The sequence below is a fragment of the Rhinichthys klamathensis genome, unplaced genomic scaffold, assembly GCF_029890125.1.
Source record: "Rhinichthys klamathensis goyatoka isolate OS25496 unplaced genomic scaffold, OSU_Roscu_1.1 h1tg000103l_1, whole genome shotgun sequence".
Lineage (NCBI taxonomy): Eukaryota > Metazoa > Chordata > Actinopteri > Cypriniformes > Leuciscidae > Rhinichthys > Rhinichthys klamathensis.
Genome location: NW_026606642.1, coordinates 3,698,223 through 3,713,634, shown reverse-complemented (window position 1 = coordinate 3,713,634; position 15,412 = coordinate 3,698,223). Strand labels below are relative to the sequence as shown.

Here is a 15,412-nt window from a genome sequence, read left to right as displayed (position 1 = left end):
CGTGCATTGCAATAGGATGTTTTAGTGCCGCAAGTTCAACCGGTAGGTTGTTTTTATTATTACTCGTGTTATTATGGGGTGGGTTAATTAATCTTTTCCTTATCTTTCCGTGATATGACAGAGTGCGGGACGTTGCAGTGAGCTTTCTGGTTGCTGCTCTCTTTCGCTAGTGCTGCTTTCTTTGTTGCTGTTCTGATTGTTGAGATTTGGGCGGATGAATCCTCGCATGACGCAGGGTGCTGCCTGCAATACAGACCGTCAGATCGACTGCGCCTTGTCTGTGATCAGTGCTCGCGTGCTGTTGTGTGGCGTTTGCCGATATTACGTGCGAGTTCCGAAGCTGGACACTTTAAACGTCTGCTGGAGTGGCCGCCTGGTGTGTCGCAGATTCGGCAACGTAACTCGCTCTCTCTTCCTCCACAAATCCACGAAACGGTTTGACCATTCACTAGCCATTGTCAAGATAGAAAGTTATTTTGTGTTTTAATGTTTTAACCCTCTGGGGTCTGAGGTGTTTTTGGTGTCCTTGAGATGTTTTGATATGCCCTGACATTTGTGCTTTTTTCAGTTGCTTATAAACATATTAATGGCACAGGTGAAATTACACTATTTAGCACAAACAGGACTACAATAATATGTTAGCAACATGTATGTACATCTTTGTATTTTTGAGAGAATATTGTTTATGCGTGGTTATTGAAAAAGCTAAAAAATAAAGTTTCAGATATAAGAACACAAAATACATACTAAATATCTGTCCACAAGACTTTTGACTAATGGATGTAGTCGCCTAGAGTTTTTGCTTCAAAATGATCTGAAAATCATCCTGCCTAATTATTCACATAAAACAATACATTACTTTACATTTTTTGACACACTTTTTGTTTGGAAAGCCAATATGCGCAGGGGCGTGACTTGCTGTGAGAAAGGCGTGATTCCCACCTGAGAAGACAATGGCCCCGCATAATGAGGCTGCATACTAATGAGCCTTTCATTCAGGTGTGTCACTGAGCCACAAGAATGCAAGGACAATATATATAAATAAATATACATACATACATACACATACACACACACACACACACACACACATATATATATATATATATACAATCAAAATATAAATGAAAGTCAAAAGCACATTTATCATGGTCAAATAGGCTATATGGGCCATTCTACAGAATTGGTTCAAAACATCTTGAAAAGAAAATGGTCTTCTTCCATAAATGTCTTATAAAGTATTATTTTTTAAAGTAGGCCAATGCATTTTATCACGTATTTCAAAGTTAAGGATTCATTATTTTGATATAGCTTGCATTGGAACAAACACTATAACAGTTGATTAGTTTATTTGTGACAAAACATACTATATATTTAGGCGTATATCACGATTAGAAGAAATCTCAGTAGGCTATAGCAATATAGTTTGGATGTGTTCATGTAAAAATAACGTTTATAGACTAGGAGCGAGAGTGAATGAACGGCACAGATGATGGACAGCTGTAGTAACATCGCGCGCGCGTCTGTGCCATTCATTCATTCATTCACACACAGACACGCAATTCATATATAAACAGTCTTTGTGCAGTTTGCATACACTATTCAATAACACGATTAGAACAAAGCACTTAAGAATAAATAACTTACTTCATCAGCTGAATCCGCGGTGCTTCTTCTGACCACTTCTAAGGTAACTTTTCCAGAATAATTAAGATAACAGCGCGCAGCAAGACGAGGTAAGTAGCCTACAAGTTTCTTATTAACCCTTGTGTGGTGTTCATATTTTTGTTATTCAGCCAGTGTTTGTGGGTCTGGTGGACCCGCTGCATTTTTGGGTTTTTAATTCAACATAATCAAACAATTTATGTTAAAATACTCAACAGATGTTTACTTCATCCCAATTACAAGCAATATAAACAGCATATATGGTTAATATTTTCCCTTTACCTTTGTTAGATCACATTTAAGAATTGCAACCTTGTGCGGGAACGGCAGGGGTAGAAACAACTCACTTTTGCACTCACACTCTCTCACACTTACACACAATCTCTCTCTCTCTCTCTCTCTCACATGCATGCACACACACACACACACACACACACACACACACACACACACACACACACACACACACACACACACACACACACACACACACACACACAAACACACTCACTTGGATATGTGGTTTATGGGGACTCTCCATAGGTGTAATGGTTTTACAAATGTACAAACTGTATCATCTACCCCCCTACACTAACCCTACCCCTAAACCTACCAATCACAGAAAACTTTTGGCCTTTTTGGAATTTCAAAAAACACCATTTAGTATGTTTTTTTTAAGCTGTTTGGTTTATGAGGACACAGATGTCCTCATAAACCATGTTTTTTGTCTAACCCATGTCATTATACACATTTGTGTCCTCATAAACCATACAAGAACACACACACACTAACAGCAAGCCCTGACAGGAGGAGGACAGAGTAAAGGTACACAGGACCTAAAATTTCCACACTTTTATTAGCCCCGGGTCCAGTGGACCCGAACATCCTGTGTGTAATATAAATGTGTAGGGGGGGTGTACAGTGTGTGGTCATTGAAAATGTGTTCGGATATATGTTCTTCACAGAAAATGAGCCAAGGCCAATGAGTCTGAGGTTGAAAAAATTATTAATTGTATAATTTTTCTTTAGATAAAAAATGAAAACGGGTCCTACAGACCCGAACACCATACAAGGGTTAAACTGGATGTTTTATCCAGCTGATGTGGGGGCGTTAACAGCTTGCCTCAGATCATTTGCGTTTGAATAGCGCGCGTTCTCCGTGGGCGTGTCAGATTAAGCGTAATGAGGTGTAATGAGCTGGGGAAAAAAATACTGACAGCACTCTCTTTTCATACAGATTACATAAACTGAGAATATTTGTTTTTTATATAAATTACTTCATTTAAAAGAAGAGAATTCAAGACGTAGAATTGACGCGTTGTTACATTTTTGGAGAGGTGCACGTGAGGGTGCGTATCCACTTGTCCGCGCGACACTTCTATCGTGCCGCGCTTCGCTTTATTCCTATGGGTGACGTCACGCGACTTTGACGCGCACGCAAAGCATTCCGGGAAGGCGGCGCTTCATTTAGAAAAACGTTGCGCGTCAAAAAGCTGGCCGAAGCCCATCTTTATGCAAATTAATTCCGTTGAACGCGACGCGACTATCCAATAGAAGTAGAGCATATGGAGACGGGGGGAAGTCTCTCACAGGTCCTCTGTTCTAGACTGGCCGCTGGCTCAAAACAACGCCCATAGCGGTAAACTTGAGGAACGCCCATCAATGTACAAATGTGGGGAGGCGTCGCGACGCAAAAGTGGATCTCTACCATCAGGGTAGGGTACGACGTAGGGTACGCGCGCTACGCACAGCCTACGGCGTAGCTACGACGTAAGGTCGACGCAGAAGTATAAATTGGGCTTAAAGTGTGTATGTCAGGTTAAATTTTTTTTTTTTATATATTAAATAAGGTTTAGATGTCTGAGTGAAAATGTAATTATCATTAAAATTATTACTGTAATTGCCCTACAGTAAGCTTTATAGCCATTTCTGTCAAGATCATATTTTTAAAACGCAGCTAAGCTGTGACGTCAGAAGAGGGAGACGTGCCAAAAAGTTCTATTCAAGTATGGAGCGTTTTGAGTTTGAGGAGATCCAAAATCCCCCTCAAACCTACGATGGCCACAGCCATGCAATTTTGAGACTCCCAGGCGTGAGACAGATGAGGAGCCAAACAGAAATTTAAATAATTCCTATCGAAGAAACATAAATATCTGGTGTGAATAGAACCAGTGGAGAGTTGGTCAGGTGTCTTGGCATAACTTAGATGGGTAGTTTGAACCGAAACGGCACGGGCGTGACGGTTCGGTGCATGAATATACACGGAGAATACCATAGACAGTATAGGAGAATACGGTATAAAAATAAATAAAACTCGCGTGCAAATTAATTAATGCGTAACTACTGTTAGATACGCGGGTTATTTAAGGACACCTAATCCGCCTCAGCTCTGAAGCTCCGTCGCTATAATGAACAGGCTGCGATGTCAAGATTGCAATGCTGGAATATGTTGGTTGGTGTGTGTGTCTGTGTGTGTGTGAGAGAGAGAGATAGAGAGAGAGGCACGGGCGCGATCGAACAGTGGAAACATAGACACATGAATCAAAACGATAAGGTATGTTTTTATGTGGGCATTGCTGAAGCAAATACAGCAGTCAACAATACATCCTTGAACACAAACGGACTAATGCTATTTTACTGCATTTTTAAAACAGAAAGAGAATAATGCGAAACTCTAAAATTACAACATAATGACAGGTTGTTGACTATGATCACAACGCAAAACGTTAGCTAGGTAACGTTAATTGCTAGAATTATGAGTAAGGCCATACGTATTTTTGGCATCAAATCGTGTTTTCACATAAACCACGCAATTATCTTTTAACGTTACACTTAAAGTGTGTATGTCAGGTTAAATTTTTTTTTTAGATATATTAAATAAGGTTTAGATGTCTGAGTGAAAATGTAATTATCATTAAAATTATTACTGTAATTGCCCTACAGTAAGCTTTATAGCCATTTCTGTCAAGATCATATTTTTAAAACGCAGCTAAGCTGTGACGTCAGCTGTGACGTCAGAAGAGGGAGACGTGCCAAAAAGTTCTATTCAAGTATGGAGCGTTTTGAGTTTGAGGAGATCCAAAATCCCCCTCAAACCTACGATGGCCACAGCCATGCAATTTTGAGACTCCCAGGCGTGAGACAGATGAGGAGCCAAACAGAAATTTAAATAATTCCTATCGAAGAAACATAAATATCTGGTGTGAAGAGAACCAGTGGAGAGTAACGGTCAGGTGTCTTGGCATAACTTAGGTGGGTAGTTTGAACCGAAACGGCACGGGCGTCACGGTTCGGTGCATGAATATACACGGAGAATACCATAGACAGTGTGGGAGAATACGGTATAAAAATAAATAAAACTCGCGTGCAAATTAATTAATGCGTAACTACTGTTAGATACGCGGGTTATTTAAGGACACCTAATCCGCCTCAGCTCTGAAGCTCCGTCGCTATAATGAACAGGCTGCGATGTCAAGATTGCAATGCTGGAATATGTTGGTTGTGTGTGTGTGTGTGTGTGTGTGTGTGTGTGTGTGTGTGTGTGTGTGTGTGTGTGTGTGTGTGTGTGTGTGTGTGTGTGTGTGTGAGATAGAGAGAGAGACACGGGCGCGATCGAACAGTGGAAACATAGACACATGAATCAAAACGATAAGGTATGTTTTTATGTGGGCATTGCTGAAGCAAATACAGCAGTCAACAATACATCCTTGAAAACAAACGGACTAATGCTATTTTACTGCATTTTTAAAACAGAAAGAGAATAATGCGAAACTCTAAAATTACAACATAATGACAGGTTGTTGACTATGATCACAACGCAAAACGTTAGCTAGGTAACGTTAATTGCTAGAATTATGAGTAAGGCCATACGTATTTTTGGTATCAAATCGTGTTTTCACATAAACCACGCAATTATCTTTTAACGTTACACTTAACGGTTTTGCACCCAGCACAAACGCAGTAATTCACCATCGTGAAAATACGCCTGCGTATACATAACTACCTAACTTAAATAAATAAATGTCCTAATTCTCTCGCTCTATCACTCGTACAATTATTAATATCAACACAGCTCCCATTTAAATGTTTAAATCCCATTTTATAACTCATGAGACACAGCTCACAAACTCACTTTCTCAGCGACCTGGGGAGACGTCTCCCTCTTATGACGTCACGCGATTCGTTTGGGGGGAGGAGCAGTTTTAAGTGAGTACTGAAAATAACGAACTTTTTCATCTTATATTCTGCCTTTAGGTATCGAAAAACATACAAAAAAATACATCACCTTGTCAAACGTGTATTTCTCCTAACTATTTTGTGTTAATCCTAATTACAAATTTAACCTGACATATACACTTTAAGACCTAGCTTTACTGCTCCACTACCAAAATTCTTTCGTGGCTATTGTTCTCTTACGAGAGGTTCTCTCGTATTGCGTAAGCTAGCTTACGCTGCTGCGGGAAAGATTCATCTTTGCTGAGATATTGAAGCCAAAAAATTATTTCATAATTTTGTATCCATACACAACGCAGTTCCTCTGCGGCAGACCTAGAGCGGGCTAGCTAGCAGCTCATTGGTTCGCTCAGAGAGAACTGCTTAAGCCTATGGGAGAGCGGGGCTGAACCCGCTTCCAATGAGAGGCGCCCGCGCGCTCATTGCGTCATGACCCGCCAGAATGGGCGTGGCCATGGTGTATATAAGGAGCTCTCCCAGGCTTATATGTTGATTCATTTCATCTTCAGCAAGCTGCACGCTTCTGCTGTTCCTGAGAAAAGCCATCGCCGTCGAAGAAGGCATCCTCTAGCGAGCTCAAGGACCCTGAAGAAGCCGGCGGTCTTCGCCACCTTCAGCCGCCCTGCAAGCTAGGCCATCCGACGATTTGTATCCTTTTCTCTATATCTAAAAGAGCCGAGCGTCTTTTTAAAGATGTCTCGTTTTTCCTGCGGCTCTTGCCGCGCTCGTCTCGAGGACGGAGACCGCCATGTCATCTGCGCTCTCTGCTTGGGACTCGAGCATGCAGAACTCGCCCTCGCTGATGGAGGATGCGACTTCTGTGAAAGCCTGCCGTTATCGTCCCTGCGGGCACGACTTCTGGCAGTGAAAACCGCTCCCGCGCCGCCTATTCTCTCGCCGCGTAAAAAGAAACGCCGCTCTCAAAGGCCGCCGGAGCCCCCAGCGGAAACATGTGGGCCGCCGCCGCCGCCTCCCGCTTCCCGCTCTCCCTCCCCGCCCCTGCCGGACATTCAGTTGCCGCCGAGTGGCCGCTCTGTTGTTTCCGATGACGCCGCGGAGGAGAAGGACTCCTGTTCACTGCTCGCTTCTGACAGTGAAGACTGGTCATCTCTCGGATCCGCGAGAGAGTCGACGGGGACCCGCGCCGGGATAGAAGAGGAGCTGATGCGCCTCCTCTCACAGGCCGTCGAACGCCTCGGTCTCGAGTGGTCTCCTCCACCCGAGCAGGCCCCGAACCGAATGGACGGTAGCTTTTTTCATCGGCGCTCGACCCCCGCGTGCACCCGGGCCGCTCCATTCCTGCCTGAACTTCACGCAGAGCTGACAAAATCCTGGAATGCACCGCTCTCGGCTAGAAATCGCTCCGATATATCCGCCTCGCTGCGCTCGGTGGACGGAGCCGCCAAGAAAGGCTATGCAGCCATGCCGCCCGTCGAGGACTTGGTCGCCACGCACCTCTGCCCGCCCTCCGCTAGATGGCGTTCTTCACCCACGCTTCCGTCGAAAGCTTGCAGAGCGACCTCGAGCTTTCATGCTCGCGCTTACGCCGCCGCCGGTCAGGCCGCCGCTGCGCTTCACTCTATGTCTGTCCTCCAAGTGTTACAGAGCGATATTCTCCGTGAATGGGCCGAAGGCGGTAGAAAACCCCCCCCCGCCGTCACGGATTTGAGAAGTGCTACGGATCTCGCCCTTCGCGCCACTAAAGCCGCCGCACAAGCTCTGGGGAAATGCATGGCCAGCCTTTGTGTTGCTGAGAGACACTTATGGCTCACGCTCGCCGACATGGGAGATTCTGAGCGCGCCGCGTTTCTCAACGCGCCCCTCTCCCCGACGGGCCTGTTTGGATCTGCCGTCACGGGAATCGTCGATCGCTTTTCTGAAGTACAGAAAGCTACTCAGGCGATGAACTTGTTTCTACCCCGCCGCGCTAGCTCTTCAGCGGGCCGCTCTCACGAGCCCTCCGCCAGAGCCCCATCACAGCGCCCCCCTCCGCAGACTCAAACAGCTCAGCGCAGTCAGAGCGGCCGCCCTCGCCCTCGCTCTCGCTCTGACAGCCGCCGCAGACCGCCGCCCCCCCGTGGCCCGCGACCTAAGATCACGCTGAAGCCTGATCATCAGAAGTCTGCCTAACAATGTCAAGAAAACGACGGTGCTCTCCCGCTGCGGCCGGACCGCCGTCAAAGCTTCGCCCTCTGCCAGTCCCCGTTATTTCGCCGACTGCTGTAGTGTTGACCGCCACAAACAAGCCGGTGTCCCAGCCCGCTTGCGAGCGACAAAAAGCCGTTTTTACGGCTACCCAGAGAAATCTCAAAAAGAGAAATTTTGCCAGTTGTGTAGAAAATGTGCCCACAATCATGTGTTCACCCATACACACAAGCATAACATATCCCGTGTCTCTATCAGAGCCCCATCACATGAAACGGGCACAGCCCGCTCTAATATCAGAGAACATAAACACGCCCACGAGCTCGTGCACGTGTCCCCTCTCTGCTCGCTCTGTGTCACGGCCCATAGACTCCTCTCTGAGTGCAAATCCCGTTGCCACACACATTCAAAGCGCGCCCACACACTGTGTCCAGCCCGCTATGTGCAGCAATCAGGGCAATACAGCCATTCGGCCACTAGCCGCATGCTCCAAAGCGTGGGAAGCCATTCCAGGCATTTCCCCGTGGGGGTTAAGCATTATAAAGAACGGCTACCTGCTACAGTTTCGCCGCCGCCCACCTCGTGCGCGCGCGCAGCTCGAATCTTCTGTCAGCCCGCTGGCCGCCGGCACGCTCCGCTCAGAAATTGCGACGCTGTTGCAAAAGGGCGCGATAGAGAGAGTCCCGCCATCTATGACCGAGTCGGGGTTTTACGGCCGTTATTTTCTGGTTCCCAAGAAAGACGGCGGCCTCAGACCGATCTTAGATCTCAGGTCTTTGAACAAAGCGCTCATGAAGAGACCGTTCAAGATGCTCACTACCAGGAAACTCCTCGCGCAGGTGCGCCAGGGGGACTGGTTCATATCTCTAGACCTGAAAGACGCCTATTTTCAGATCCAGATAAATCCCCGTCACAGGCCATTCTTACGTTTCGCCTTCGAGGGTCTTGTTTATCAATACGCCGTTCTCCCGTTCGGCTTATCTCTGGCGCCCCGTACATTCACGAAGTGCATGGATACGGCGCTCGCCCCCCTGCGAAGCCAGGGGCTGCGCATTCTGAATTATCTGGACGACTGGCTGATTTTGGCCCAATCACAGACGGAGCTTCTGTCGCACCGCGCAGTTCTCCTCGACCATTTGGAAACGCTGGGCCTCTCTGTCAACTGGACAAAGAGCTCCCTTCATCCCAGTCAATCGATTTCCTTCCTAGGAATAGATTTGGACTCGGTCACGATGACGGCTCGCCTGTCTACACAGCGCGCGCGCAGTGTTCAGCGTCTAGCCGCCTCGTTCCAGATGGGCACCCGCAGGCCTCTGAAAACTTTTCAGAGGATGCTGGGTTACATGGCCTCAGCCTCCGCTGTACTTCAGCTGGGCCTTCTGCACATGCGCCCGCTTCAGTTCTGGTTGAACAGCCGTGTACCCCACCGCGCGTGGAACACGGGCCGCCAGCTGATCAGGGTTACGCAAACGTGTCTCACGGCGCTGCAGCCATGGACAGTAGCAGAATGGTTTCGTCTAGGCGTCACGATGGGGACCTTTTCCTGCCGAAAAGTCATCTCGACAGATGCATCCAACACGGGTTGGGGTGCAGTCTGCGAGGGCTCACCGGCCTTCGGCCACTGGTCGATTCAGGAAAGCCCATTACACATAAACTGTCTGGAAATGCTGGCGGTCGAGAACGCGCTCTCGCACTTTCTCCCGCGCATCCAGGGACACCACGTCCTGATCCGTTCGGACAATATGGCCGTGGTCTCCTATCTCAACCGTCAGGGCGGTGTCAGATCCAGAAATCTCTGTCTACTGACGCACCGCATTCTAGTTTGGTCTCAGAGCCGCCTGCTCTCGCTCAGAGCGACGCACGTGCCGGGCCATCTGAACGACGGTCCAGACATACTGTCCAGGAACCTCATCTCCACAGGAGAATGGTCCCTGAACTCACAGACGGTCCAGTTACTGTGGCGACTATTCGGCAGAGCAGAAGTAGACCTCTTCGCGTCAGAAGAGAACGCTCACTGCCCAATATATTTCTCGAAGAGCGAGGACGCGCTAGCCCAGGAATGGCCTCGCCGCCCGCTCTATGCATTCCCTCCGATCGCTCTGTTACCACAGGTAATTCAGAGGATCAGGGACACACGCCACTCGGTGCTCCTCATAGCCCCGCGTTGGGAGAGTCAGAATTGGGTTCCGGAGCTCACGCAGCTGTCACAGACAGCCCCGTGGCCCATCCCAGTCAGAGCAGATCTCCTCTCTCAAGCTCGCGGCACGATCTGGCACCCCCATCCACAGCGCTGGGCGCTACATGCATGGGTGATCAACGACTATTCGTTGATTTGCCAGAGGGAGTAAGAAACACTATCATACAGGCTAGAGCACCTTCCACGAGAAGGCTCTATGCGTCTAAATGGTCTGTGTTCTCAAAATGGTGCACCGACAAACAGCTGGACCCACGGTCGTGCGAGGTGCCGTCTTTGCTTGTTTTCCTTCAAGAGATGCTGGACAAGGGCAGGTCCCCCTCCACTCTCAAGGTTTATGTGGCAGCCGTCGCGGCGTTCGCGGAACCCCGACGCGCTCAGTCATTGGGCAAAGACGAGTTAGTCATCCGCTTCCTCAGGGGAGCTAAGAGGATGAACCCTCCGCGGCCCCCGTCGGTTCCGGTTTGGGATCTTTCTATAGTCCTTGAAGCTATGAAAGCACCCCCGTTCGAACCGCTCGAGTCTGTGGATCTGAAATACCTCTCGCTCAAAACCGTTTTCCTGACGGCTCTGTCCTCAGTTAAACGCGTTGGGGATCTTCACGCGCTCTCATCCAGCGCCGCGTGTCTTGAGTTTGGACCGAATGATTCGATTGTCATTCTCAAACCTAGGCATGGCTATGTCCCGAAGGCGATTGGTACCCCGTTCAGGGCTCAGATTATCTCCCTATCGGCTCTGCCTTCATCCGATAGTGAGCGCGATGCCAATCTCCTTTGTCCGGTGCGGGCTCTGAGATTGTACACTACGCGCGCTGCCGCGTTCAGACGCGCTGAGCACCTTTTCGTGTCGTTTGGGGGGCGCACCAAGGGTCTGGCCGCCTCAAAACAGACACTGTCTAGATGGATAGTGGACGCTATCGCCTCTGCTTACGCATCTAAATGCCTGCCCTGCCCTCTGGGCATCAGGGCGCACTCCACTAGAGGCATGGCCTCATCGTGGGCATGGTCCTGTGGAATTTCCGTTCATGACATTTGTGTGGCCGCGGGATGGGCCTCCCCGTCCACTTTTGTCAGGTTTTATAACTTGGAAGTTCCCGCCTTGCAGGCAAAATTACTAGCTGTCTGACGAACAGCTCTCTAAGAAGCTGCATTTCTGGAGGTCCCTCACAACCGGTTCGCCCCTTGTGCTCTCCTGTAATGCTTATACACTTCATGTGCCCGCTCTGCTGGCCCCATACATGCTTATGTGTACACTTCATGAGCCCGCTCTGCGGCCTCTTTGTACATTCACTCCACGTTAAAAAATTCCCCCGGTATATCCCTGGGTTTTTCATGAGTGGATTCGTAGCGCGCACGGCGTTGGCCAGGTGTTCCCGCAGCGTAAGCTAGCTTACGCAATACGAGAGAACCTCTCGTAAGAGAACGAATCGGTTACCTAACGTAACCTCGGTTCTCTCTAGAAGAGGGAACGAGTATTGCGTTCCCGGCCGTGCTTGCGCTACTAGCGTTTCGCTTCACGCTGAAATAAATCAACATATAAGCCTGGGAGAGCTCCTTATATACACCATGGCCACGCCCATTCTGGCGGGTCATGACGCAATGAGCGCGCGGGCGCCTCTCATTGGAAGCGGGTTCAGCCCCGCTCTCCCATAGGCTTAAGCAGTTCTCTCTGAGCGAACCAATGAGCTGCTAGCTAGCCCGCTCTAGGTCTGCCGCAGAGGAACTGCGTTGTGTATGGATACAAAATTATGAAATAATTTTTTGGCTTCAATATCTCAGCAAAGATGAATCTTTCCCGCAGCAGCGTAAGCTAGCTTACGCAATACTCGTTCCCTCTTCTAGAGAGAACCGAGGTTACGTTAGGTAACCGATTCGTTCTCATCAACGACACCGCTTGCAGTCTTAAATACAACTTATATGAAAAGCATTAAGATATAGGGGTGTATAATCATTGTAAAACAAATAGTACCTTGACGTTGTCTTGCCGAGACACCGGTCTCTCCAGGTTGGGTTGTGATTTGTGACTGGAGTTGGCTTCAGACTGACGCGAGTCACGCGACGCCGATTCAACGAATAACGTGATTGGCCAAATCAATTCAACAAGGTAACAACACAAGCGTTGATTGGATCTCACTCCGGCCAACGTTTGCGAAATTAAATCTATTTTTTATACTTTAATGTGCAACAATTGGCGTTGGAAACAATCAGTAATCTTTTTGTGAATTATTCATACAGACAAATAAAAAAATGAGCCACACACAGCTGCTGGGTAACTATCAAATCAAAAACTAAACGAGATAGACGGACTTGGCCCACTGCCTACTTAGGGAAATTCGCACGTGCGTGACGAGGCTGACTCCAGCTCCTTTTTCGCCAGCTCCTTATTCGTCATACTATTCGTTCCACCTTAAAAATGTTGGATGGTTGTTAACCCCTCCCCCTCGGTGCTTTTGGCCGTATTTCTTAAAGGAACAGTTGTATTATGAGCCTGTTGATCGGGCAGTATTTTGAAAATATGTACTCCTGTAAAAATTATCTTGTCTGCCTCTGTAAATGGTGTAGGCTACACTACCTGGTAAATTTAACAAGACTGCTTATTCTGTATTTAAAGGGATAGTTCACCCAAAAATGAAAATTCTGTCAGTAATCAAAGTTTCTATTTTAATCTATTTTAATCTATTTTAATCTATTTTAACGATTAAAGAAATCGTTAAAATAGTCCAAGTGACTACAGTGGCGAGATCTTAAGTTTATCGAGCTACGAGAATACTTTTTGAGCGCAAAAAAAACAAACTAAAATAGCGACTTTATTCAAGTATTCTCTTTGGGCCTGGATATTTCACCTATGTTATTGCGCAACGCTTCAGGTTGAACGTCACACGCATCACACACATGACCAGCGTCGGCCAATTGAGAATGAGAAGGTGACGTCACGCGTATCACTCCGTGTTGCATTGTGGGAAGGATTCGCCATCTTGGAAGGATACGCTATCCGTTGTCATGGTTACTTCGACCGTGAGACCGAGATAAATAGCGACAGAGAGAGAGAGCAGCTTGATATTTGTTTGCATTTTTGCGATAAGGCACAGTTTCTTGGGAATAAATGAAGAAGGGGGAAGCAAAAGGAAAGGGGCTCTATCGGGAGAGACTAAATAACAACACAAAGCAGCGTTATTTAGAGAAACTACTTGACATCAACATGGACCCGTACGACCTGCTACAGAATGGACGAAAGACCAAAGCACTACCACCTTTTACATACGCTGACAAAGTTAATTACCTGGTTTATTTATGGTATCAGTGACTAACGTTACTGCCTACACAATGCAAGAGGATTAGAAGCTGAACAAGTCTGTTGCGGCTGCGGGTGCAAGACTTAGAAACCCCCAAACCTGTAACGTTAAACTGCGAGAGTTCAGTCATACTTGATGTTTCATTCAGGCCTCATTCATATGTGGAAATAAATCTGATATGAATCAGATACGTGCATTTGCACCTGCCGTGCAACGTTAAGCGAACAGTTCGGACATTCCCCTGTCAATGCGAATCGTACGTCATTAAAAAAAGTGTATTTTTAAAACATTTCGCGGTACAGATATATCTATAACAAATGAAACAACTCTAGTTGAATAACAGAGTATTAATTTCGTTCGTTTGGGTTAAATAAAAGGTGAACTGTGCTGAAATGTGTTGCTTTTGAAAGCAGGCTTTGCTCGCTGTTGCTGTCAGTTTATTGACAAGCAGTTTCTCTAAGCTGGCTAGCATTGTTATTTACTCTCTCCCGATAGAACCCCTTTCATTTCTCTTCCTTCTCCATATCTTCCAAAAAAAACTGCGGCGTATCGGTAAAATGTAAAATGTAAACAAAAACTAAGCTGTGCTGTCTCTCTTTCGCTATTTCTGGATGAATGTTTAGTCGCGCCTCAGTGAAGTTCTGAAGGCGTTGCCCCTGGCAACCGATAGCGTCTCCTACCATCATGGCCGACCGGCTCAGACCCCGCCCAAATCGGCACGTGACTCCTCACTGAGCCTACGTGTGACGTATAACACAGAAGCGCTGCGCTGTTACACTACGTCAACAGCTTGAATAAAGTCGTTATTTTAGATTCTCGTCGCTTGATAAACTTAAGATTGAGCCACTGTAGCCATTTGGACTATTTTAACGATGTCTTTAATGACTTTTCGGGGCTGTCAGGTTTCAATCCCTTAGAAGCCTATGGAGGAGTGATCCAGCTCTCAGATTTAATAAAAAATATCTTAATTTGTGTTCCGAAGATGAACGAAAGTCTTACGGGGTTGGAAAAACATGAGGGTGAGTAATTACTGACAGAATTTTAATTTTTGGGTGAACTATCCCTTTAAGTTCCATTTCTTACTAAATGTCTTTTAAAAGTATGGAGAAAAGTGACAACTTCTATAATGGATAACTTCTAATAAAGAACAGAAATGACATAACATTAATTCTCAGTTGCAAACATAATGAAAGAAACAGGAATGTACAGGTATAAATAAATTCATTATTAAACGAAATCCTGCATTACAACATTTTCTGATGTGTTATTGTTGAAATATGGTACCCAGAACATGCCCCACCATTGCAACTTTACGTGCCGACAAAGCATACTGGAGGTGTCATAACTTTAGTATTTCACAAGTTCTCAAAAAAACAAGAAAGTAGAGGTATAGATAAATCCATTATTAAACGAAATCCTGCATTAGCTACAACATTTTCTGATGTGTTATTGTTGAAATATGGTACCCAGAACATGCCCCACCATTGCAACTTTATATGCCGACAAAGCATACTGGAGGTGTCATAACTTTATTTTTTCAAAATTTTTCATATTTTTTTGAGAACTTTTGAAAAAATAAAGAAATTACACCTCCAGTATGCTTTGTCGGCACATACAGTTGCAATGGTGGGGCATGTTCTGGAAAAGCGGGCTGAAAATAAGGAGCTGGCGAAAAAGGAGCTGTCTAGGCTTTGAGTGTCTAAAAGTGGACTGGAACGTAGCCAATTAAGCTCTGACACCTCGGTTCACTAGTTCACATCATTAGTTGCCCATATTCCTCTGGTGTTTACTCGATCATGGTAAGACTTTTAGTCTCTCTTATTGCCGACGTTGTTTTGTGAACTCTAATCGCTATAAAGGCAGTTTGACAGAAATGCTTTCAC

At 46.5% G+C, this 15,412-nt stretch overlaps 1 protein-coding gene across 1 annotated transcript in view; it reads left to right on the top strand.

The window, feature by feature from the left end:
* The first annotated feature begins 214 nt into the window (after positions 1 to 214).
* Positions 215 to 15,412, top strand: part of LOC130087013 (uncharacterized) — a 111,152-nt gene continuing 95,954 nt past the window's right edge. The window contains exons 1-2 of the mRNA XM_056253214.1: positions 215 to 397; positions 15,295 to 15,328. Coding sequence (XP_056109189.1) covers positions 215 to 397; positions 15,295 to 15,328 — 217 coding nt within the window. The remainder of the gene's footprint in view (positions 398 to 15,294; positions 15,329 to 15,412) is intronic.